The sequence below is a fragment of the Sphaerodactylus townsendi genome, linkage group LG04, assembly GCF_021028975.2.
Source record: "Sphaerodactylus townsendi isolate TG3544 linkage group LG04, MPM_Stown_v2.3, whole genome shotgun sequence".
Lineage (NCBI taxonomy): Eukaryota > Metazoa > Chordata > Lepidosauria > Squamata > Sphaerodactylidae > Sphaerodactylus > Sphaerodactylus townsendi.
This window is the reverse complement of record NC_059428.1, coordinates 96,787,272-96,811,683: the sequence shown is the minus strand read 5'-3', so window position 1 is coordinate 96,811,683 and position 24,412 is coordinate 96,787,272. Positions and strand designations below refer to the sequence as shown.

At 40.5% G+C, this 24,412-nt stretch overlaps 1 protein-coding gene across 4 annotated transcripts in view; it reads left to right on the top strand.

Moving 5' to 3' along the window:
• The window catches only part of AFF3 (AF4/FMR2 family member 3), a 306,895-nt gene that overhangs the window by 36,075 nt on the left and 246,408 nt on the right, over positions 1-24,412 (top strand). For 3 of the 4 annotated variants that reach the window (XM_048494122.1, XM_048494123.1, XM_048494121.1), the window contains exons 2-3: positions 13,417-13,531; positions 16,363-17,148. In XM_048494122.1, the coding sequence (XP_048350079.1) occupies positions 13,417-13,531; positions 16,363-17,148 (901 nt within the window). Of the gene's footprint in view, positions 1-9,968; positions 10,046-13,416; positions 13,532-16,362; positions 17,149-24,412 lie in introns of all 4 variants that reach the window. The other variant, XM_048494124.1, reaches the window with a different exon arrangement.

Below are 24,412 nucleotides of genomic sequence, written 5' to 3'. Positions count from 1 at the left end.
GTCTCAGAAGCCCATGGACCGGCCATGAACACATCATGGGCAGGAATCCTGAATTTCATGGCAAGTTTAAAGCAGAGATTGCAAGTCTAGCTATAATAAGAAATGATGGTTCGTTGACAAGGTCAAGTATGAATGAGTCTGAAGTATCAGAATGTAAGGTAGGGTAGGGTTTGGAGAATTTAGAAAGTATTTTTATTTTGGCTGTTGTGGGTTTTCTGGTCTGTGTGGCTTTGGTCTGGTAGCTTTTTCTCATAATGTTTTGCCTGCATCTAGGGCTAGCATCTTTAGAGAAATGTCATGGTGAGGAGTGACATGCTTCTGAAGATGTCAACCATAGATATAGGCAAAACACTAGGAGGAAAAACTACCAGACCACAGCCACACAGCCCGGAAAATCCACAACACCCTTTTGTAACAATATTGATGAACGCCATTGAAAACTAGATATATTTAATGTTCCAAAATGACATGTACCTTGAAGTGTGTCTATAAGTATTAATTCTGCTGATTTGAGTTTATGAATGCTGAGAACCAGTTTCTGGTTCAACAATGGTGTAATCCTATAAAGTGTTATTCCAATCTAAGCCCATTGAAATCAATAATGGGTTTAGAGTGGAGTAACTCTGCATAAGTTTGCATTGTAAATCTTCTACTGGAATCGTCATTCACGATAAACAAAATATCATTTTTGTGCAAGTCATTTGTGCAAGAAAAGCTTTGCAGATTATGTCCAATCAGCATATCATTTATTAATCCCATGTAATTAATTTTATGTAGCAAAGTGGCACTAAAGTAATCTGCTTATTTAAAAAAAAGGAATGCCTAGTTGATATTAAGATAAATGGATCTGACTAACTGAATCAAATAATACACTTTCAATACAATGTTGGATTATAAAATGAGACTGGAAAACAAATATAATTAAAATAAAGCTGCAGTCTAATTAGTAATTGTTTTTGCTATTAAACCAATTTTAAGTAGCAGAAAGTATTTTTTCTTCATAAGACTAATAATGGAGATTGTAATAATAGGTGTAAATTAACATGATGGGAAAACATTTACAGTGTAACATTCTAAATTAAATATGACGTTAACAAGTTTAATATTTAAATACTATATAATTAACATTTGTTCTACTCTTGACAAATTGAAGCAATACAGACAACTAGATGACTTCATTTACAGCTTAAGCTTAGGCCGTTTCCGCACGGCCTCCTTCCGCCCCCACGCCGCCAAGAGTGCGGGCGGCGTGGGGGCGGAAGCCCGTTCGCATGCAAGCATGCGAACGAGCTGCGAAGCTGACAGGCAGGTGAAAGACGGCAGGCGGCTCCAACACAGAGCTTCTCCTGGAAATTAGCTTGTTGCCAGTGCGTCATGGAGCAGCTCCGCCCACGCTTCGCCCTCTCCCACCCTGGAAGCTCGAGGACAGGTGGTGGGCGGGACTCTGACGCCCCGAGCAGGCTTAACCAGGGAGGACACCGTGGAGTGGAGGTGAAGACGGACCGAGACAGCGTCTTCCCGGCTGCGTGATTCCCACCGCGCCGCAGGAAAGACAGCTGCCCGTCCCGGCAACAACAACCCTTTAAAAGGGGTTGTTGTTTAGGGCGGCTTCTGACGCCGCCTTCCTGGGGGGAGGGAAGAAGAGTCAGGTCGCCGTTGCTGCATTGCAGCAGCGGCGCCTGTGCGAACGGCGGCCTGGGGGCGCCTTTTTTTGGCGCCCCCAGGCCGTCATAAATGGGCCGTGCGGAAACGGCCTTAGTTTTTATGCTTTTTTGTTCAACAAACATTACATAAGGAAAGTTTTCTTTTATTGTAGCAAATAGTAAATGCTGTAGCAAATACATGGGTACAACAAAGAAAAAAATCAAAATATAGGAGAACTTAAATATTAACTAGAAGCATTTATTTTTCAACTAGAGTATCATGATTGCTAAACGATTTAGTGGTATCATCACAGTAGCTGTTCATAGCTATATTAGAAATAAAATACAGAGCATGGCTTATGCATGGCAGGTACAGCAATAATAATATCCACTGTGCAATAAAATATTTGAATCCCTTGTGTGCCTCCTCAATGCATGCACTGCTCCACTAAGTGCTTTGCATTGATGTTTGCATCTGCAAATAAATATTGCCAAAAGTGCTTTCTTTTTATAACAACAGCTAATAGAAGATTGAAAGCCATGCACAGAAGCAATGAAATACTCAGACAAACATGAAGCAGCTGACTGATTTAATATGTCACAAAGGATATAAAATTTTGCACGTTAAGAGTTACATCAAAATCTAAGCTAGGCAGTAGCTCAACAGAGCAATAGTAAAATGTGGGGGGCTCTGTTATAGTCCTATCTATTTGTAATAAACAAAACAGATGGTAATTCTTACTGTAACTGCACTCTTCAACTAGATTTAAGCTTTGGTGCTCCCTGGATGAAGAAAGAAAGAAATCAGTCCTCCCCTCTTAAGCATACTTTTTCTAGTGAACCCAAACTGAAAAATTAATGTCAGTAGCAGAAGTGCAAAGGCAGTGGGGAAACTGCCTCAGGATATCAAAAGGCTGAGGGCCTCCAATGTATGGGTTCATGTCACTTAAGGCTAATGAATAAACACTATTGTTCCTATCTGACCCTTGACCTTCAGGACTGCAGTTTGAACAATCAGATAAGAAGCCAGTGTGCCTGTCTAACTAGTTAACATTCATGATTATTAATGAATTTATCATTACTTGCCAAACCATATCATATTTTTATAATATCACTGTTCCATGAGCTTAAATACATTGGGTTATTGATTGAGGTAGAGGAGAAGGGCCACAAGGCTTTATTTTGGTCATTAAATATCAGAAAAGTGATTCTCAGATTTTACAAAAGTTAACCATTATGTTTTGTCAACTGGCAACTCTTAATTACCATGAATTCTAGTTGACAATGTTTTTACTGTATATTCAAATAAAGGCAGCCCTAACTGCCACCTGGGTTGTCAGTTAGTTGCTAGGAGTGCAAACCCCGCCCCCCCCACAAGCTGGCTAAGTGGCTGACACTTGGCACACTCCTGGGCACCCAAAATTATCTCATATTGCTGAAAGTACTTTTCTGACTGTTGTGTCCTGCTTTCATTTATTTTGTGATTTTTCCTGTTAGCCACTGATTTGAAAGCCAAAAAGTTATTTAAAAGGTATAAATGAAAATCATGATTGCATTGTGTAATATTTTGTCAAAAGTTCAAATATGCCTTGTAGCTGGAATGCATAAAATTCTGCATGCTATCCACTTACATCTACATGGATATGAACTAAAGGTGAGATGCATTCTTTCCCCATGCAGAGCTTAAAGAACTAGTGATGCAGGAAAAGGAGCCTAACTCTGAGGGGACCATTAGCATATAACATTAATGCACTTAAACTGTGTAGACTGCAAAGCCCAATGTGTGATCTAATCTCCCCCTCCCCCCACATATTTGGTGTTTTGCTTTCCTGCACTTTTATGTGGTCTATAAATAAATCATAACCAACCAACACACAATTTGCCACACCAGGCCCTTTTTAAGCCAAGCGAAATATGCACAACATAACACATACATCATTTTCTTGATTAACTCTGATGAACTGTTAGTCATTATCCATTATGGTAACAGTAAATTGGAAATGCTGCTTTGTTAGTATAACATGTGTAGGCAGTTTTCATGAGTCATAGAATTTATGGATACTAGCGCTTGACGTTTATAATGAAATAGCATATTTTCCCTTTCCTTGAAAATAAAAAATAACACGCAGCTGCAATTATACAGCCTTTTGCTTCATGGAAGAGGGCAGGTGGGTTCTGTATTTTGTTGCTTTAATGCATTTTTATTCCTGAAATAAGTGAACTGAGTCATAATGAAAACTCTTTGAGTGTTCAAACACATGGACATAAATATCTTATGCTGGTTAAAAATATAGTATAACATGAAAAACAAACAAACAAAAAGCCTCCTTCTTTTCTAAGCAGTGTATCATTTAGGATAGTCTGTGAATGTGCAATTTCATTATGGGGAAGAAGAGAGAGGGAGATGTATTGGGACATTTTGTAACACTTGTGTTTGTACGTATGCACATATGTACAGGTTTGAAGGGAGTGATAATAAACAAACAGTATAGCGAACTGAAGCCCCAAGGATGGATCAGCACATTATAAGCAGCTTGGATTCCTAGGAGATATTGCAGAATAACAGGATCTTTGACCTTGTGAATCCAATTATACTAGTGCATTGACGTGCTTTAAAGGATGGAAAATGAGGAAAATGGAGGTTATGAAACATGGTGGGAGAAGGTTATAGAATCTTATAATGGTCTTATCAACTTAATTCATGTGTTCTGAATGGAGGAACTTTAGCCTAGTTTTTTCTTTACCTAATCGCAGCCCACTTCTAGGGGCCCTGTGGGGTTTTCAAGGCAAGAGAAATTCAGAGGTGGTTTGCCATCCAAATAATAACAAGGGTCGATTCTTCTTAGCTTTTGAGTTCTGATGATGTCAAGTTAGCCTGGGCTATCCAGGTCAGGACCTAAGTAGCTAAGTTAAAATGTCTAACTGTTTTTATCCTCTTGTGGTTTCTTTCAAATTTACTGAACGATTTAGTTATATTATCCCTAAATCTTTTTTATTTGAAAACACTTATGCATTTGTTGTTCGTTGGCTTGGATGGTAAAACTAACCCCCCCCCCCCCTGCCAAGCTTTTTAACTGAAAGGATGGGGGGGCACGGCTTTCCTCCCTCCCTGGATTTTTTTCGAAGGAGGATCCCACCTTCCCCAGGTTCCCTCTCAGTATCATGAAGTGGACCTGAATAGCCACAGGCAAGATAAACCCTGCACTTGTCACACTGAAGTGAGGAGGAAAACAGAAATGTATTGAGAAGTTAAAAAAAAACAGGAATCAGAACAAATTAACATAAATACATCCCTTGGGGTTTAGGGAAATTGCCAGTGCAGTCCTGTGCAGAGTTACTCCAGTCTAAGTCTATGGAGACCAATAGGCTTAAACTGGAGTAACTCAGCACAGAATTGCACTGTTACTGACGAAACTTATTTTAATATAACACAAGGTAAGAAAGACACAATAAGATATAATTATTTATGCATCTAACAATATCTATTATGATTTCTGTCACTTTTCTTCCTTTTTTAAAAAAGAGGATAGAAACCAGAACCAATACTAGCTCCTCTAAGCAATTCTTCATCAACTAAATTAAAGGCCAGCTTATCAATGTTCTGTGCCAATGGAATTTTAATTGGTTCAGTGCACTCATAACTGCTGTCCTTCACTGCATAGTGAATCATCATGTGGATAGATCGTCTGTAGAGAGCTAGAGAACTCACAGATAAAAAAGGAGTGTGATGCTGCAGAGCACCCGAAGCCTGAGGGAGAATGGGGAGCCACAGCAGCAGAGCAAAGGGAAGGACAAGGCAGGCCCTAACGGTAACTAAACAGCAAGCAGGAGAAATGAATTCCTTCACTTGGGTCATTTGGAATAATAAAGGCAAAATCTAGATGACTCCTGAGAGAATGAATGGGCTCCCTCCATGATAAGTGAAGTGAGGCAGGGAGTAGGAAGTGGCTGAGAGGAAGTGAATAAAAGGCCCCAACAAGAAAAAGAGATAAAACTGGTTAACAAGCCAGCTAAGTTTCTGTGATCTGGAGGGATCAGACCCTCTCTGGAACTAGGGAGATGGCATTTCTGGCCAGGCTGAATTGCTTGCAAAAGTGGCAATCTTGCTGCCTTTGGGCTTACAGAAAAGGTGAAGTGGCCAAGGCAGCCGTGAGAAGATCTGTGGTACTGAACACCCAGCAAAAAAGAGGCTTCGGATACTTGATTGCTCTTACTAAGAGCAGCCCAAGTTAGGGCAGGAATGGCCAGGGTGGAAGGTGAGCCTGTAACTGCTTGACTGGTGACATGATGCAGCTCTGGGTGAGGCTTCAAGGAAGTATGAGAATCCCTACATTCACCACACACACATACAGCAGTGCTACCGCCTGCAATGTCCCAGCATCCCTTGGGGCCATCAAGCAACTGCAAGTGGAGTTTACCTCAGGCAGCAGCAGCTCGGTAAGGACAGAAGGGGGAGTGGCCAGGTGTGGCACTTACCGGCCAGCCAGCCAAGGGAAAGGTCAGGTCAAAGCCCCTCCTTAAGTTCTTCATCTGGAAACCCCTGGGGGTGGATTCCTTCAGCTGGACTTCCTCTGCTGATCTTCATTGCCAGTGTCATGGCAGCAGAGGTGGGTTGGATAAAATTCTGTAGCAAGCCAGATGTAGTCCGGGGCCATAATTTGGAGATCCCTGCTATAACTAAACAAACAAACATTTTTTTTGTATCAGTTGAAGTTCTGGCTAAGAAAATTTAACTTACCGGTATCTACAAATGTAAAATTGTTAAATGAAAAGAAAAACCATGATCTTCAGTTACCCTGTTTCCATAGTGAAGTTTTGAAGTCACACACACTTATACACACTGAATATTTGGATTGCTAGCTTTGAAAAAGGGCTTATTTTCATTCTAGAGTTTTCGTGAACACAAATTAAATCTTTCACCTTCAATCTGGCTTTTGTCAGTGCATGAATGGCTGTTAGCAGAAGACTCTGCATGATTGTGTTGATGTTTGTATGGCAGAATTTCATGGTTAGTACAAATCATAAAGGCTGTGAGGATGAAACATCAATGAATTCAGCATTTTAAATTGCTGGGAGCTAAAGTTTTAAAACTGATGCTGCAAAGTGAAAAATGAAATTTAACCAGGCATTTTGGCGAAGGAGAAGTAATTTATTGAATGTAAGATGAAAAGCTGTGAGAGTAAACATCAATCTCATCTTAGACACATGTCACTGATTGATGTTTGCTCTGCTCTGCTGCCTGGAGGTAAACTCTTTGAAATAGCATAGTAGGTACTTTATCTGTCTGAAGGAAAGAGCACATTTTGTTAAGTTGTCTTTTTTTTTTTTAGACCCTGCTACATCTTCATGTTCAATCAAAGGGAAAACAGTAAATCAGAATAATTGCTTTGGCCTCTGGCATTTCTGTTTGTAAATGGAGGGGAAACTACTGTAGAATCCTCAAATTAACTTCTGCTTAAACTAGGTGAAAAGTCTAAAAAGTCACTTGGATCCCAAGCACAGCCTTTTATTAACCATGTCACAAGTCCATCAAAAAGCTGATACTTTGTTCTAATTGCACTGTGACTTACCTTTTCATTTCAAAATGCTTTTAATACTCACAGACATAACACCGTTGCTTCTGGTAAATCACCATAAGACATTAGCAATTGTGAGTTAGGAACTAGTCATCATTCTTGTTTCACTGATAATGAAATTAATGTCAATAAATTGGCCAGTAAAGACATTGAACGTAAGTGATTAAATGAAAGTGAAAGAAATTTACACTTATGAGACGGCCATGCTGTTAAATAACATTACTGGGTTGATTGAAATGATTGTTCAGAAGTTGCTTTATATAAACTATAGCCTCCAGTATAATTTAATCTGGCTGGCAAGTGACTCTTAAAGGGCACAGGTACAGGTCTTGTTATCTGAGGGCTGAACTAGAGAAACATCTAGTTTTAGATAAACATCTAGCAGAAGGACCAGATCTGTACTGAACAACTTAAACAGTGGAGAGTGTGATTTGATGGAAGAAGCCAAGTAGGAACATTAAACTGGTCCCCCAATTGGCCATGCTGGCAGAGGCTGATGGGAATTGTAGTCCATTACATCTGGAGTGCCAAAGGTTCACCACCACTGCCCTAGCTGCTGCTTCTTCCCTGTACTTTCATTCCCCCCCCCCAAAAAAAACAATTGTTACATGTGGAAGAGCAGAATGAAGGGGATAGGTAGCTATGCTTGTACAAAACCTACACCTACATCAAGTGGCTGAGTACATTTTCCCTCTCCCAGTTAAAATATGACAAGGGAACTCAACATAAAAAGGAATCTCCATTGTGTAAAAGGGAGCTGGATAGGAATGCTGTGCCTCTGTGATTTTGTGCAATAGATATTTCTTTCAGTGAGACTTGTGCAGGAGACGTTCTGAGTGCATTTATGACCTGTACAAAATGTCTTAAATTTGCACTATTGGTTAAGGGCAATACAATCTGCACAGATTGGTCAAGGGCAATACAATTGGTTTTGGGTGAGTTGCAGCACAGTTGGGGATGGTGCAGCTGTTCCACTTTCTGAGAGGTTTACTGGGCCATGACCAGCAAGCAAAAAGTGATCTATCCACTTTCCCTATGCAAGTGGCCAGTGCAACACAATGGGTTATGCCACTGATTTTGCTGGCCTGAGAACACCACCTTCAGCACTGATGCGGGCACCTGCACCAGAGGAGCGCTGGTGCCATGGCTGCAGTGACACTTGGGCATTCCGCTGCTGTGTAACTCCCCAGTGCTGTCGTAAGTGTCTGTAGCTGGCATAAATACCACTTATACTAGTGCAGGGATCAGGCCATTTCCTTAGCAGTTTCACACCCTGCCCCCCATGAATTGCATTGTTAGTTTTATTCTATTTTCAGATTTTCACATCAAATATATATTATCAACCTACTTTACAGGGTGTTTGTTGTGAGGGGGGAAGGGCAAGGAGATTGTAAGCCCCTTTGAGTCTCCTGCAGGAGGGAAAGGGGGGATATAAATCCAAACTCTTCTTCTTCTTCTTCTGAAGCCACACTTTATTTATATATTCGATTGGGTGGGATCCAGACTAAATGTTCCATTAGAGGAATGGAACTTTCCCGCTCCCCACCTCTACCCTGCAGTCCCTTCGGGGGTTGGGGTAGTATAAAAATCCCATAGATAGATAGATAGATAGATAGATAGATAGATAGATAGATAGATAGATAGATAGATAGATAGATAGATAGATAGATAGATAGATAGATAGATAGATAGATAGATAGATAGATAGATAGATAGATAGATAGATAGATAGATAGATAGATAGATAGATAGAATGCTGTTTGTGGGTAATATGAGACCCTGAGCAAAGGGAGGATGGGAATCTGTAGCAATAAGGGTAAACTGGTAAAAATTGTCAGGGTTGTGTTTTTTTTTGCATCCGACCCAGTGTTATCAAATACTCCTTGTCAAGCAAAACACCTGTTAGATTCCTAAAACTTGTTCCAATAATCAGACTCTGATATATTGTTCAGTAGCCTTTATTATGGATATACAGTTCAGGCATACCGGTTCAAAGCCAGTTCTAATGAACATGGCTAATTGACACATATTTATCCCCACAGAATCCCCCCTCCCATATTCCCAGAGCAAAAAATCTGGTAACCATTACATTTAGTTTTACCCAGTACCAAGGCTATTCTATCAGCAGTAGATAACAATATGGAGCCACCTGGCTGCCAGCCCAGGGACTAGATAACAGTTATTCTTTCCCATGGTACCAGCATGTCAGGGGAGGCCTAGTCGTCTATAAGCAGCACGGCAGCCATACATTTATGTCAAAACAATGTACAGAGAATATGGTTCATACAGCAGTGGTTTCATATATCAAAAGCACATAAGGCACAACACTGACAGCACCTATGACAAAGATAAGGTTTAATTATTTGGAAATTTTACTTTATTTTTTCCCCCCTGTTCTACAATCTCAGTCATGGTGCATTATTTTATCTTACTTGGAATATTTGCTACTAAATTCAAATGTTATAAGACACAAATAATGCAATTGGAGTGAGACGGTAGAACAGGGGAAAGAAGAGGAACCAGAACACACACTACAAGACAATCATGTGAAAATGACTTAACCTCTAATAAAAGTCACCTCTAGAACTGGACCATATACCGCAGCTTTGCTCCTTCTGCAAAAAATGTCCTGCTGAAAAATGTGGTCTTGCACATTTTGCAAATTAATTGCAGTGTGGGAACCTATCTATTAGGAACCAACACAGAGAATGCTTGTGAAGGGGCAATCGCTGATTTTATCTCTTTGCAGGTGGGCACCTTCGGAAGGCTTTGCTCTGATGAGCGAAGCTGTTGCAGCAGAACATAGCAGGAGAAACAGTTCTTCAGGTATGTGGGTTTGCCTTTGTAAGTGATAGCTAGGCACCATTATTTGAAAAAGCAGTAAAAGTAAGATGATGCAGACAATGGAGTAGAGTCCTGTTACCTTGTGAAGACACCCTCCTGGATTGTTCCATTATATTGCAATTGTAAGCCTTTTATAAAAATGCCATCCTGAAGCTTAGTTCCCCCTTCTTGCACATTTTGAGAAATCACTGGTAAGGAGAGGTTCAAGATTTTTCCAAACTGGTTTCCTTCCGTGCACAGAGCGGTTTCCAGAATATATGTGTGCAGTGCCGAGCAATCTAATTCATTCTGCAAAATGAGTTGCATGAATATAAGAGCTGTGCTGATTAGTCTAAGGGTCTGTCTGTTCCTGCATCCTGTTTCCAACAGCCGTCAGGTAGAAATCTCTGGATTTCAGATTTTGTCACCTTGGAAGCCCAAAAGCACAGGATAAAATCAACAACCTTTTTTCACTGTTTGCCCTCAAATCTCATCCTGCCCTCCCCATGGTATTTAGAGACTTAATGCCTCAGAAAAGTAATAATTTAGTTTTACTATCAAGGTGAGTATTTGTTTGGTTTTCCCATAGAGGTTGTCTAATAGTGGATTAGCTGCCCCAGCAATGTTATTCAATGTAAGACGGCTTTGTTTCTTCAGAAAGGTGCCAATTACATCCATGATATTTATATGAAAGAACTGAGCTTTCCAAACTCTGTGCATTGGAGCCTTGCCAACAAGAATCTGGCAACTCCAGCTTTGGGTTGCTAAATTCCTGAAATTTGTTGCTAAGCTTGTGATGTCAGAGGAATGATCATGTCAATATTGTTGCCTTGTTTTTCTGGCCCTAATACATGGTTAATAAATAATACTGGTGGTGATTCTCAAATAGGAGGTGAGTTTGACATAGTTCTATAACTTATCCTGGAAAAGATGCTGTGAGGAACAGGTTAGGTTTCTACCTGTTCTTAAGAGTGACCAACAAGAACTGACGGTATGTTAGTGAGAAGCTGACAGATGGAAAAAAACTGTTCAATTCAGAGAAAGTCAGACTAGCTGAGCGAAGGAGCTGTAAGCTCATAAGAACATAAGAACATAAGAACATAAGAACAAGCCAGCTGGATCAGACCAAAGTCCATCTAGTCCAGCTCTCTGCTACTCGCAGTGGCCCACCAGGTGCCTTTGGGAGCTCACATGTAGGATGTGAACGCAATGGCCTTCTGCGGCTGTTGCTCCCGATCACCTGGTCTGTTAAGGCATTTGCAATCTCAGATCAAAGAGGATCAAGATTGGTAGCCATAAATCGACTTCTCTTCCATAAATCTCAAAACCAGCATGTGGCAGCCTAAGGCTGACTGGAAGAGAGTTCAGTTGTAATCCTGAATGCCTGAATAGGGTTATGGTTCAAAAGTTCAACAGTGAAGAAACTACCTGATTCACTCCAGTGCTGTGCTCAAACCATAAATAACAGTCCCTTGTTTGTTTTACCCTGGGGGCTCAATGTATATGGCCTCAGGGAAAGAAGCACATATATCCTAATATAAATTAGGATAAGAGTAAATGGTGGCAGTGTGTGCCTGAGACAGCAGCTGAGTCCCAGTCTCGAACTGCTCTGTGTAGTGTCTGAGTGAGGGATGGTTGTTCAAAGGGACTGGGCTATACCTTTTCAACAAAAAGAACTAAATAGAATTGTAACTTCTACAGAACTAGGTAGGCACCAGGACCCAAGTGGAACAATTTAAAACAAAGACGGTCCAGCATGTGGCAGATGAAATTACCATTCTTTTTGTTGAAAAGAGTATACCCTGTGTGATGGTAACTTGGTGAATGAGAGAGAGAACCTTCTATATGAAATGGGGATGGTTTTCTAAATATTTTTAAACCGCAAGATAGGTGGCAAACTGTGACTGCCTAACCTACCTGAATAGGACCTGCTGGCACAGAGAACAGCATTTGGTTTGAGATTGGGAAGAGTCTTCATTATGAAACATTGCTTTCTATCGGGTTACAATTATAACCTATATGGGCTTGAAAAAGGATAACGAAATAAAACCATATGTGGAGGTTTTATATCGCCTCAAAATTTAGCTTCACCTGTTGAATTTATGGAAATTATTTCTAAACAGAAATTGAGTTGTTATTGTTTGAATATGGTTTGAGATTCACTTTGTTATGACTCATGTATTGAGTATATGTATGTGAAGGTGTAGTTTCTGTAACAGTATCTTTTATATACACCTACCCTGCAAATATGGTGATTAACCTACCTGTAACCCTGAACCTGTGTGACAGAGGTTATGGGGAGCAGTAAGGCCTGTGAGTGAGTCAGAGGGTCACACATGCCTCATTTTCTCCGCCATTCCTTCAGAAACAAATCAAAGCTAATTAAAAAACACACTGAGAGGTGACTTTCTGTGACTCGATCAATAGCAAAGAACAAGCACAAAACAATTAGCTGGAAATAGCCAAACCTATCTGTATCATATGCAAATCTCATATGCTCAAATTTAGGGAACTGGGATATGGCAACCTTGTCTCTAAAATGCATTTTGTCCTTGTGGTGTTTGTTCGTTATCTTTTTGGCAGTAAAAGGATATTTATTCAGCCACTAATTAAGGCATTTGGCCATTTCTAGCTATCTCCTTTCTTATATACCTACAAAGCTGTTCTAAGCAGAGCGTGCACCCTTCTAAGCCCGGTGACTTTAGTGGTCTTAATCTGGTGAACTGGATGGCACTGTTATTTATTCTCTGCACTTGTGGTGGTTTCATATCAGTCTGAGAAGAACTGTTTCAGTGGAAGCTTTGTAACTGTAGTTGATTAGCAGAGGTCGGAAGAAGGTGCAAAACTGAAAACCTCTAAGACATGTAGTTTTAACAGCCCCTTAGGGAGCTTGTTAATGAAAAAAAAAAGGCTACAGAATCCTAGTCATTTTTTAAAATGAGCGTTCTCAAATAACACTCTTAAGAAACTGTCATAGGAGGAAGTGCGTTCATAATTTTTATTTGCATGTAGTTTTAATTACTGTCTACTTTAAAACGTAGTCTTTTTTTGCGTGTGTCAAAGATGCTTAGAGGATTTCTCTGCCTCGTTTCATCACAAAGACTTGTTCTGTTAGTCTCTAACCTGCTATAAGAACTCCCTTTCTCCTTTCTTTAGAATGTAATTAATTTTTGTGTGTGTGAGCATGTGAAAGAGAAAGAAAATGGGTGGTACAGATGTACCTAGGGACTGGAGCGCCTCTGCCATATTGGACTGGCATTAATCTGATTCATGTTCTTGTTATCTTTGCCATCTGTCTGCTAACCGTAATTCTCCACATTGTTATCACCACTGTAGTTTGGTTCATTCTGTCCCTCTCCCTTCCTTTACTGTAGTGTCTACGACCCTGACAAGAATATGCTGCGAAGGAAAGAATGGGAGAGGAGAAATCAGGAGCATGAGGATGGCATATTTAACACCAGTTATTCCCTATTCAGTGAACCATACAAGGTAGATATTTTCCTACAATTGGTTTGATCTAAAATGTTACCATCATACTTCCCCCCCCCCACCCCCCATGAAGTGGTAGAATGGCTACAGAAATACCTTTTATAGGTATAGGGCAGATTTCTGGATTAAAACATTCCTTAGTAGGGATGCATTGACCTTTTCATGAAGGCTTCCAAAAGAAGAAAGTGCTTGGAATGTTATTACATTCATGAATTAAAATTATTATTGGGATTTTGACAATTTCTGTAAAATTGCTATGTAGTCATTAGCTTATCAGGGACGGGAAAGAGGCTCGTACAATTTAAATATTGCTCTCCTTTTTCAACACCCTGGCAATAAAGTTGTCAGAGTTCCCTGTCTACATAACTATATGCTCAGTTTGTTCTCCTTAGCCATAAACGCCCCTAATAACCTTCCCCCAAGAATTACCACTGAAGAAGAGAAGAAGAGTTTGGATTTATATCCCCACTTTCTCTCCTATAGGAGACTCAAAGGGGTTTACAATCTCCTTGCCCTTCCCCCCTCACAACAAACACTCTGTGAGGTGGGTGGGGCTGAGAGAGCACCGAAAAGCTGTGACTAGCCCAAGGTCACCCAGCTGGCCAGTGTGGGGGTGGTGAAATGCTCTGGCACAAGGCTGCGCCAGTTCCAAGAGCTGCTTTGCTCCCCTCACACCCTGGATTGGGCTACCTCCTGTGTCTTCCAAACTCTCAATTCCATCTCAGACTTTATTATTGGGACTTTGAGGAAATGCTTGGCACATTACTCAAGACCAGACTCACCATTCACACAGATTATTCATACATAATGAAGGACAGTAATACATATCACTTTCTATTATGCTAACATGAGTTCTTCACATGCTATTTTCATGATATGCTGTACTGTACAAATCACCTCATGCAGAGCCGGTTCCTAATACTGGGCTGCATCACCTTATCTCACTCAACAGTCTATTACCTAGACCAGTCCACAGTGCTGGACATAAATCCAGCCAGGGGTAATGTATGTGAGGCTAAAGCTAAAAGAAGGATAGCCACAGGCAAGCTGCCTGGGAAAGTACCTTTGAAGACTTGGGATCACCTCCTGTCCATGATCATTAACTTGTCCTTTGTCACCCTAAGCCTATATAACCCAGCAATAATACTGTCATGAATTGTCACACTATCAAGGTAGCTCTGCCCAGGTAGGAAGCCTTGGTTTCCTCCAGATTTGGTCACAACGTAAATGTGGTATCACTACGTTTATACATTTATTTATTTATAAAATGTATATGCTGCTTCTCCAGAGGCCTGCTTGAGGCCACCTACAGCTAGGATAATGCAGAATCATTAAAGCACTTCCATAAAAAGGCAAACATAAAAGCAGGCCAGTGCCATAAAACAACCATTTTAAAAGGCCAAAGCAGCAACATAAAATACATGCTGAGCATCCTAAAATGGTGTAAAGAAAATGATCCTCAGGCCAGAAGGAGACTATAGAATATTTAAAAGCTAAAACCCTTTAATAAAATCTTGGATAAAAAAACCACAATATTTTACCCTGAAGAAAAGAAAGGTGGGTGCCAGGCAAACCTCATAGGAAGGGTGTTTCAAAGGTAAGGTGCCAGCCCCCCAAAAGCCCTGTTTCTGACTGCTGCCCATCTTTCCTCTGAAGACAGAAGGACATAGAGCACGGGTTCAAAAAAAAGTTCTTAACGGAACAATCTGTATACATAATTCATGAAGTGTTGGAATGTCCAATGATGAACCACCAACCAATGGAACCCACAAGATGAGTCCTGCGTGGAACTCACAAAGTGAGTCCTGCGTGCTCATTGGTTGGAAGTGCATCGCTCACAATCCAACTACTAGCCCTTGCCCCCACTTCCCTTCTGAAGACTTTCAGGCCTCAAAAAGCAAGGTAGAGGGAGAAGCAGCCCTGATCTCGCATGCGCTGAGTCCACTTGCACAATCAGGCCCCCCCCTTCCCTTCCCAAGACTCACTGCTGCTCCCACCACCGACAGCTATCTAGTGCCCGTTGTATTTTTTCAGCACAATGGGCTTTACCTCTAGCATAGTTATATTCCTCTTTCCCTGCTGGTCTATCTTTGATGGGCTACTGAAGATTCCCAGGGATTATGCTGGAGCTGTCAGTAGTGTGAAGGGTAGAGCCACTTTTGTGTGTGTGTTAAGTGCTGTCAAGTCACGTCTGACTCACGGCGACCCTATAAATTGTCCTCCAAAACATCCTATCATTAACGGCTTTGCTCAGGCCTTGTAAACTGAAGGCTGTGACTTCCTTTATAGAGTCAATCCATCTCATGTTGGGTCTTCCACTTTTTCTTCTGCCTTCACCACTTTTAAGGAACACTAAAAATCTCATGAGAACTCAGAATTGCATCACTGATGCATGCAAGTAAGAGAGGGAGGATAAAAGAAGAAACTTGCGGGCTCTTTGGGTACCTTATCATCACTCTTCCCCCCTCCCCAGATCTGGGAATCTCTTTGCAAGTCCGACAGTGAAAATGTACCATAAAACTAATTTTTGTCCTGTCTTTCTGTCATCCACAAAAATACACCATAGAGAATCTGCTATTTTTTTTTCATAAGTTCACATTTGTGGTATTACTATATTTTTTCATACTGGTAGCTTTAACTATGTCTTCAATGAAAACTTGAAACAGGTAAATAGGAACATTCCAACTCTAGTCATAGTTTATTCAAATTATTCAATAGCTAATACTGGTTTTCTCATTTTTAAGGTGGCATACTGTAAAAAACCGTGCAATATTCATTGAATTATTTTCACTTGCCTTGTTTTTTACAATTTTAAAAAAATTGCTTTGCAGACTAACAAAGGGGATGAACTCTCCAGTCGTATCCAGAGTACTCTAGGTAACTATGATGAGATGAAAGAGCTGTTGACTGACCGATCCAATCAAAGCCACCTTGTTGGGGTTCCACAGCCCTGTATCTCTCAAACATCTGCAAGCAAAGGTGATGAACACTTTATTGCTGACCCCGATGCTTCCATTTGTAATCCACCATCTTCTTTGTCAGTGGCACTTCCTGGACAACTGAGCAAGACCACTGCAATAGGTTGGCAGAAATCTGGACACACTTTGGAAAGCCAGCAAAGAGGAAACAAACCTGTGCATGGATTGCCAGATGCTCTTAATAGTGACTTTAAAACAGACTACCAAAAAAACAGCTTAGAAAAGGTTAAACGTTATGTATCCAGTCCCTCATCACCATCTTCGTCAAGCGCTGTGCAAAGTCTTTTACTCTCCTCACTTGGAGATAGCATCAGGACCCAACAGCAACCAAAACTGAATTGTAGTTCAGAGGCTGGAGTTCAGGCTCAAGAACGGGCAACTATGCATAGCAGTGGACACTGTGTACAGAACTTTCCTCCTGCACTTGCTTCAAAGTCAACGGTAGTTCAGCAGAAACCCACAGCTTATGTCAGGCCAATGGATGGTCAAGATCAGGCTCCTGATGAATCTCCAAAACTGAAGGTTCCTGCTGAAACTAGCATGCACTGCACTTCATATAGAGGGATGCCTTCGGCTAAAACGAACGCAACGAGAACTAAATCAAAATCAACAAAATTCAGTATTCCTAAGCAAGGAGAGGTAAGTGCTGCTTAACATTGACAAGCACTTGGAATACTAATATTTAATCACTTATGAAAGTAATAAACATACAGTGATATCAAGAGTTTTTCTGCTTCAAGAATTCTTCAGATGTGAGATTACCTCTTGTATGCCAGCTCAACTGTTGTGCAAAATAAGCCCTATGAAAACATTGCTCCACTTACTTAGCTCTCTTTTAGTGATACAATTATGTGATTTTAAAAAGTGAGATCTTCATTACTTGTTTCAAAGAAATTGGAAATTTATTGTATTTGTACTAGAAGTGTAATTGGTTGGATAGACTGATTATTTAGGCACCTGAAATGGTAATCAATGAATGGCAGTATTTTAAGGTTTTTTGGGAGTCAGTATAGTCCTACACAGAGTTTCTCCAGGTATAAGCTTATGATATATATAGTTGTGTGACTATTGTGGGCATCTATTGGATAGGGCATGTGTCACAATCTGTTTCTCAGGTCACTCCTGCATATTAATTCTGTGAAGACACACTTGCTATAGCACAGACTCATTCTTGTATCCTTTGTAAAAGAAAATACCCTTTACTCTTAATTTTATTTTAGCTCTTGTGACCACCATCTTGAACATCAGAATTGAACGTTAACATTGGTAATATATACAATCATAAATTTATTATTAATCTCATTGTTATATACCTACTCAGTTACAAAAAACATTTGGCTAAACATACTTATCACAACTTGATTTGTCTGTTAAATTTAATTACAAATAGAAAGAATTTTGCAGCAGCCAATGTGGTTTGATAATCTCTTCCTTCCAGAAGGATCTGTACTTTTCTCTGGGCCAGAAAACCAGCCTGCTTCTTTTTTTTAAAGAAAAAGGAACAAAATTCTGTATTTATTAAATTCTGGGCAGTTCAGTAAATAGTGAAGCAAAGTTCAAAAACTCTCTGGGTCACAACTGCAGATTCTATCAGAGAGTGGGATCTTTAAGTATTATCTGTGCAATTCTGCTGTTGGAATAGAATTTAAACGAGGTAGCGTAAAAGCTCAATGATATTTAGGAACCATCAGTCTACATATTCTGGACATTGGTTAGAGTATGGTAGCCCCAAATATAAAGGTGAGCCAACTCTATGAGCCCTTGTTCTAGTAGTCAACTCTTCAAGGGCAGATAAACACCTTAGAATCGTTCTTGTAATAAAGGACATATATGGGTTGTCAATATTATTGGGGGAAATCCCCATCCACATCAGTGAAGAAGTTACCAGTTTCTGCCATGATGACTGAAAGATATTCATTCTCAGTAAAGACAGCCCTCCTGGTGGCACAAAATATATCTTTAACCAAAAGTTAAAAACAGATACCCATCTCCTTGCCTCTCCAGATCTTTCACCAAGCTCAGCTCTCAGTATTGTTCCCCCCGTACAACATGGGGCTCCTGTGATTCTTCAATAAAATCTGGCAGAAATAATCTCGAACTGATTATGACAGTCAGAAATCCAAATTGGTGCTCCGTATTGTACCTAAACTCCCACCTTAGAATTAAATACAGATAATGCTGCAGGAATATATTGACCTCCCTTAGCAAAAAAAAAAGTATCTAACGATTGCATTTACTGTATCTGTTACTGTACTGTATACTGCTATCTGTTGTGCCTCTTTAATATGTTTCCAGGATAAATTGTATCAAAAGAGTATACCAAGGTATCAGTACTATTTAAATTTCTCCAGTTTCTGGCCATTTATTTTCCAACTATATAGTTGTGATCGTGATCATTTAGTAAAGAGCATGACTTTAGTCAAATTCCACTCGATACAATATTGGGAGAAAGATTTTAAAAGGCGCTTGAGGCCAATTGCACAGAAAAGAACTATTATATAATCTGCGTATAGAAGTATAGAATTATTTCTCATTCACTGAAAGTTATTGTGGCCCAGTCCAGCATGTCTGGGGACCCCTTGGAAGAGGACTCAGATGAGGAAGAGGCAGTGACGAAGGGAAGGGGAACTGTGCCCGGAGTATGAACTGCCCTCCAAGTGATGGACACCCCCCCTCCTTCCCTGACACATCCCACCCCCGAAACGCCCCAAGCCCTCCATGTGGCTGCAACGGTGGCTCCCAGGACGAGCTGCCCCGGATGTCCCCATTGCAGCCATACCTCTGGGAAGAGGGCCCAGCTTTGGTCCCAGAGTCCCAGGTAATGCCTGTAGGCACTGAGCCTCAGGCTCCTGCAGTACCTTCCCCAGAGGCTCAGGCAGAACCTTCAATAGTCTTTGCAGGACCAGGTCCAGGGGCTCCGACAGAGCAAGCAGGCTGGGAGCCACTGCAAGGCTCCAGCTCCAAGATTTTCCCGCTTCATGACATCAAACCACAGGAGGCCCTGCCAGCCCTCTCATGCCCTTTGTCTCCAAAGCCTCAAGAGCATCACTGGAGGAAGCTGCATGCCAGTTTGCAGGGAAGAAGACGCAGCAGCAGGCTAGTAACTTTGGGGCAAGATGGGCTTTACGAGAAGTCTTTGCAGGAGTCAGTCTGCAGTTACACAGCTGCATAAAGTATTTGCCCTGCTAGGTGGGATGTCAGCCAAAAAAGAGGTTGGTAGTCAAGCTGTGCTGTGGCAGCAATGTGGTGCATGGACTTGCAAGTCATTGTTTATGTTTCTGATGCCTGAATCCAATTTTGGTCTAGCTTTGGACTCTGTTCTGTTTCACGCTCCTGTACTTGATGTTTGATTCCATTAAACTACTGACCCAGCTGTGAGCTGCTTTTGACAAAACTGGAGAATGATACCAAGGTGATTTCAGTTTGACCAGAGATAACTCAAATATAGGTTAAACAATAGTGGGCTAATATGCATCCCTGATGAGCTCCATTCTGCAGTGGGGAAAATCGAGAGAGGTGGCTGGAATTGTTACATCACACACAGGCATAAGGAGGTTCATACACTTTTCCAAAAAGCCATAACACCCTGGACTTGACAGCTAATCAGTTGGTTTCTGGTTTGAGGAGGTGCAGATGTTCTGCTATTGGGTATTGTTTTAACAGTTTTTAATGGTTTTTAAAAACTGTTTTAACTGTTTTTAAAGCTCTTTCTGGTATTATGCAATTTTATACTTGTGTCTCTTTACTTGTGCCTCTATTTAAATTCTTTTTCTCGGCTCTCGGCTCATTTCTTTTTATCTCAGTCTGATTAGATGAGACAATAACACTGAACCAGCAGGATTTGAGTCATTACCAATTAATTTTCTTAAAATATGGTGCTCCTCATTTCTGGACTTGGAACAGACATCTTAAGGGGTTTTTTTGTTTTGTTTTTTTGTAAGAAAACAGAGAGAAAATTGTATCCTCTCTTGTTTTGCTAGTAGATTGAAATTCTATTGCTACTGGAGACAGCATTGACCAATGTGACAATTTGCTTCCAAAGCGTTACTTAGAAATGGTTATGGACAAGGAAGGAGTACATTTATTGGAATAAAGAACAACTAGGATCAGGGAATAGTGGAAATGAGAATATGGCAATGAGCTTTATGTCAAACTCAAGATTAATAGAATGGAATGAAATGCTAGATTTGGTGCATAGAAAAAATTAACAAGAGGCATTTAGTTTTTTGTATGCACATATCTAAGAGTTAATTATGCACTTCTGCTGATCATTCAGAAAACTTAGATGGGCTACTTTGCCCTACAAAACTAAAATAATAATAAGACCGGATGCTTAATTTTGTTCATTTTTAAATGTTTATGGTTTTGTGGGTATGAGCCAGGACTGTAGACTCTAAAAAGCATTCACCGTGTTTACTGATCAAACTTCTTATATAGTAAATGGTTACTCCTGATTTTTCTACAAGTGTGCAGAAAAATGCAATTATAACAATACATACATACAAGCAGGGGACCACAAGAACTTGTGAAAAGCATCTCATTTTCCCTCCTTTACTATTTTATCTTTTCTTTTCCTGAAAACTTCAATTTCCTCTCTCTTTTTACTGCTTAGAGATTTAGTGGTGGTGCCTTGGGAGAACAGGGACCTCAGAGGGTACAGTACCACATAATTGACACTCCAATACATGCATTTTTTCTAGGGAAACTGATCTCTGTAGTCTGAAGGTGAGGTATAATTCCAGCAGATCCCCAAGTTCCACTTGGAGGTTGGCATCCCTACCTCCACTTTATTTTCACAAGAGCCCTGGGAGGTAGATTAGCCTGAGAGGGAACGACAAACCCAAGGTCACCCAGTAAGCTTTCATGGTGATGCGATTCAGATCTTTGAAAATCTAACAACTAGATATATTGAAAATAAATTAGATATATTGACATATATTTTATAAACTGGATAATATCAGGTCCCCCTTTAAAAATGCTGGACAACCAAGAGGATTATCTGACATCTAGCTGTTGATTCTGTGTGATACAAGCTCCTCTTCAGACTACCCCTAGAGGCTTTCCTATCTAGAGGCCATCAAATTGGTTTCAGTGCATACAAATAACTGGCAATAGCTCTTGAACACAAATTATAGGCCATTACTTTTAAATATGCTGAAAAGGTTGAATTCCAGTATAGTTCTGGCTCCCATTTAACAGTGATAATCAGGTTTGGAAAGCTCTCTGCATCTTGACACAAAGTAACTCTGATAATAATTTCCAAAATCTGTTTTAATCAGGATAACCTGGCTATACTTTTATGTAAAAATGAATCAAATGTTCATTCCGGATTTAATTTTTAGGAGTCAGTTTCATCAGTATTAACCAGAATTCATACTCGACCTCTTGGACCTTTCAGAAATCCTCCTCCTCAAAGTAAATGATAGCCTCTCCTGTCAAGTACTTGTTTCATGTTTAGAATTTTACTGTAAGCCGCTTATGAATTACATTACTGTAATGAAGGTCTGATGCACTGTGAAGAAACATTTTATAGTATAAATAGGACATGGAGAGACACTTGTTCCCAGTATGGCTCTTCAAAAATTATTTGCTGTAGGTGCATGGGCTTTCATTAATGTCTGCTTGTTTTTTCTGTCTGGACTGAGTGAAAAAGCTGGTATCCAAATGTAAGAATAGACACCCTTCTCTATGATGTCTTCCCCTTTATTTGAGACTTTTTATTTTATTTTTACCTTGAGTATAAATCCTGATTCCTGGTATTGTGTAAGTTGTCTTCATTCCTCGCTCAGGTCTTCTTATGTGGATGTAAATGATATTCCCTTTGTGAAAAATCGATACACGTGTTCTCGGCATTCCCTTTGGCAAGGAATTGCAGCCTTTAATGAGTGCTTGTTGACTCTTCTCTTATCAATGAGTTTAACTCCTATCAAGGACGATATTAACAGGATTTCTGTTGTAGCGCTAATGAGTTCATAATGCAGGTGAGTGTCAAATCAGGATACTTGTTGGATCCTCTTATTTTGTTTTTCAATTCTTAAGAATGTTGATTTTTAAACTAGATTACTGTTGGTTGACTTTGTTGTTGGGCTATGATGCATGCCTTGAATGCAATCTATAGAGAATTTCATATATAACTCTAATTACTACTATTGAAGTTGATCCTAGGCATTAATCACCAAGGAAACCTACCCCCAAAAGATGTGTGAGTTGGTTGTAGGCCATTGAAGGCAATTGTGGGTTTTGTTTTGTTTTTGCATTCTCCGCCCCTTTCCGCACAAATCACCGAAAACATATGGAAAAGTTTTCCATATGTTTACAACGATGTATTTCTGCACGCACTCCCTCAAAACTATTCCTGGCCACCATTACAGGATTTCCCCCTCCCCCTTTTGTGAGCTCTGTGCTGAATTGATGCTTCAATGCCTCAAAGCTTCTTGCTGTAATTCTCTATTCTTCATATGCTAGAAGCTTCAAAGATTAGCCCCTAGAATTAAAACCCCCCAGAAATGATTGAAATAAACAGGTGAGGGGGGAAAGGCGTAAACACAGAAAATGGTGCCAAGGAGGAAGTTCAGGGAAGCAGAGAAGCATGGGAAATGTCATAAATCGATCACACAGCAACTGAAGATGTTTTCAAAAGGTTTCAGCCAGAGAATTATTTTTAAAGGGGGATTCATTTAAAATGTTTTAAGGCTGCAAATAAAACATTTTGGGGTAAAAACAGTGTAGAACTCCATGGAGGAAACATTTTATTTCCTACCTTAAATTGCTTTTAAAAATTTGTGCAGAAAGGACCTCCTAATTTTCCATTTCATTGGTAAGAACACTGTACTAATATTTCATCAAGGCTAATCTCAGTGACACATTAAGGGTATGGTTATAACAATTCTTGGTTATAACAATGGATGGCAGTTGTCTTTCACCAGTGACCACACATTAGTAGCAGCCAGCTGACATGGGCTTCTTACACCCTCATAAGAGAGATCTAAGAATGAGACAGAAGGAAGAGAGGGTCTGAGAGAAAGCCATCATTTGATCTTCATGAATGCTTCAATACTATCCCATGGCTTTCATACCTTCAGCGGGTGCTCTCTTCCTTTGGTTGCCTTTCAGCTGTGAACGTGTGCAGAAGCATAGCTGAGTCAAACTGCGCCCAGTACGCATACTATATTTTCCGCTCCCCCATGCGGCGCCCCCCCCCCCGTTCGCCCCCCCGGTGCCTCCTCTTCTCTCTTTTCACATTTACCTTAGTTCCTTTCTTTTTTCAGAACTTTTTCAGGCTGCAAAAGGCCTGTTTTCAGTAAAAATGGACTGATGGGAACTGTACTTCCCAGGAGACAATGTGAGCCCCAAGGTCTCCTGGGAACTGTAGTTCCTCAGGCTGTTTTTACTGCGAACAGGCCTTTTGCAGCCTGAAAAAGTTCTCAAAAAGGAAAGGAACTCAGGTAAGTGTGGGAAAGGGGGCGGGGGGTGCCACGGGGGGCGGGGGAAAGGAGGAGGGGCCTGGGGTGATTTTCTGCACCCCAGGCATGCGCCCAGTGCACGGCGCCCCCGTCCCCTTGTAGCTTCGCCACTGAATGTGTGCATAGGTCACATGAACACCAGCAAAATTTAGTTCAGAGCCCTGTAAGGTCCTAACGTAGAATTGCAGGAAGAGGTTTCATTCAGCTGTGGAATACTGATATGGCAATGAAAGCCATCTTTTCTGCTTCATCAAGTTTTTCCATCATGTTTCATATTACATGTATTAAAATGTTTCCTCCCGGAGCTGGTTTTGGCGCTCCAAAATATATATAGTTTGAATGCTTCATGGAAATGGCTTTGTCTCTTGGGATTCTCACAATGCAGTCCATTGAAGTCAGTGTGGTGAGAAGGGTTGTAACTCTGCTTAGCTGTAAAGAAT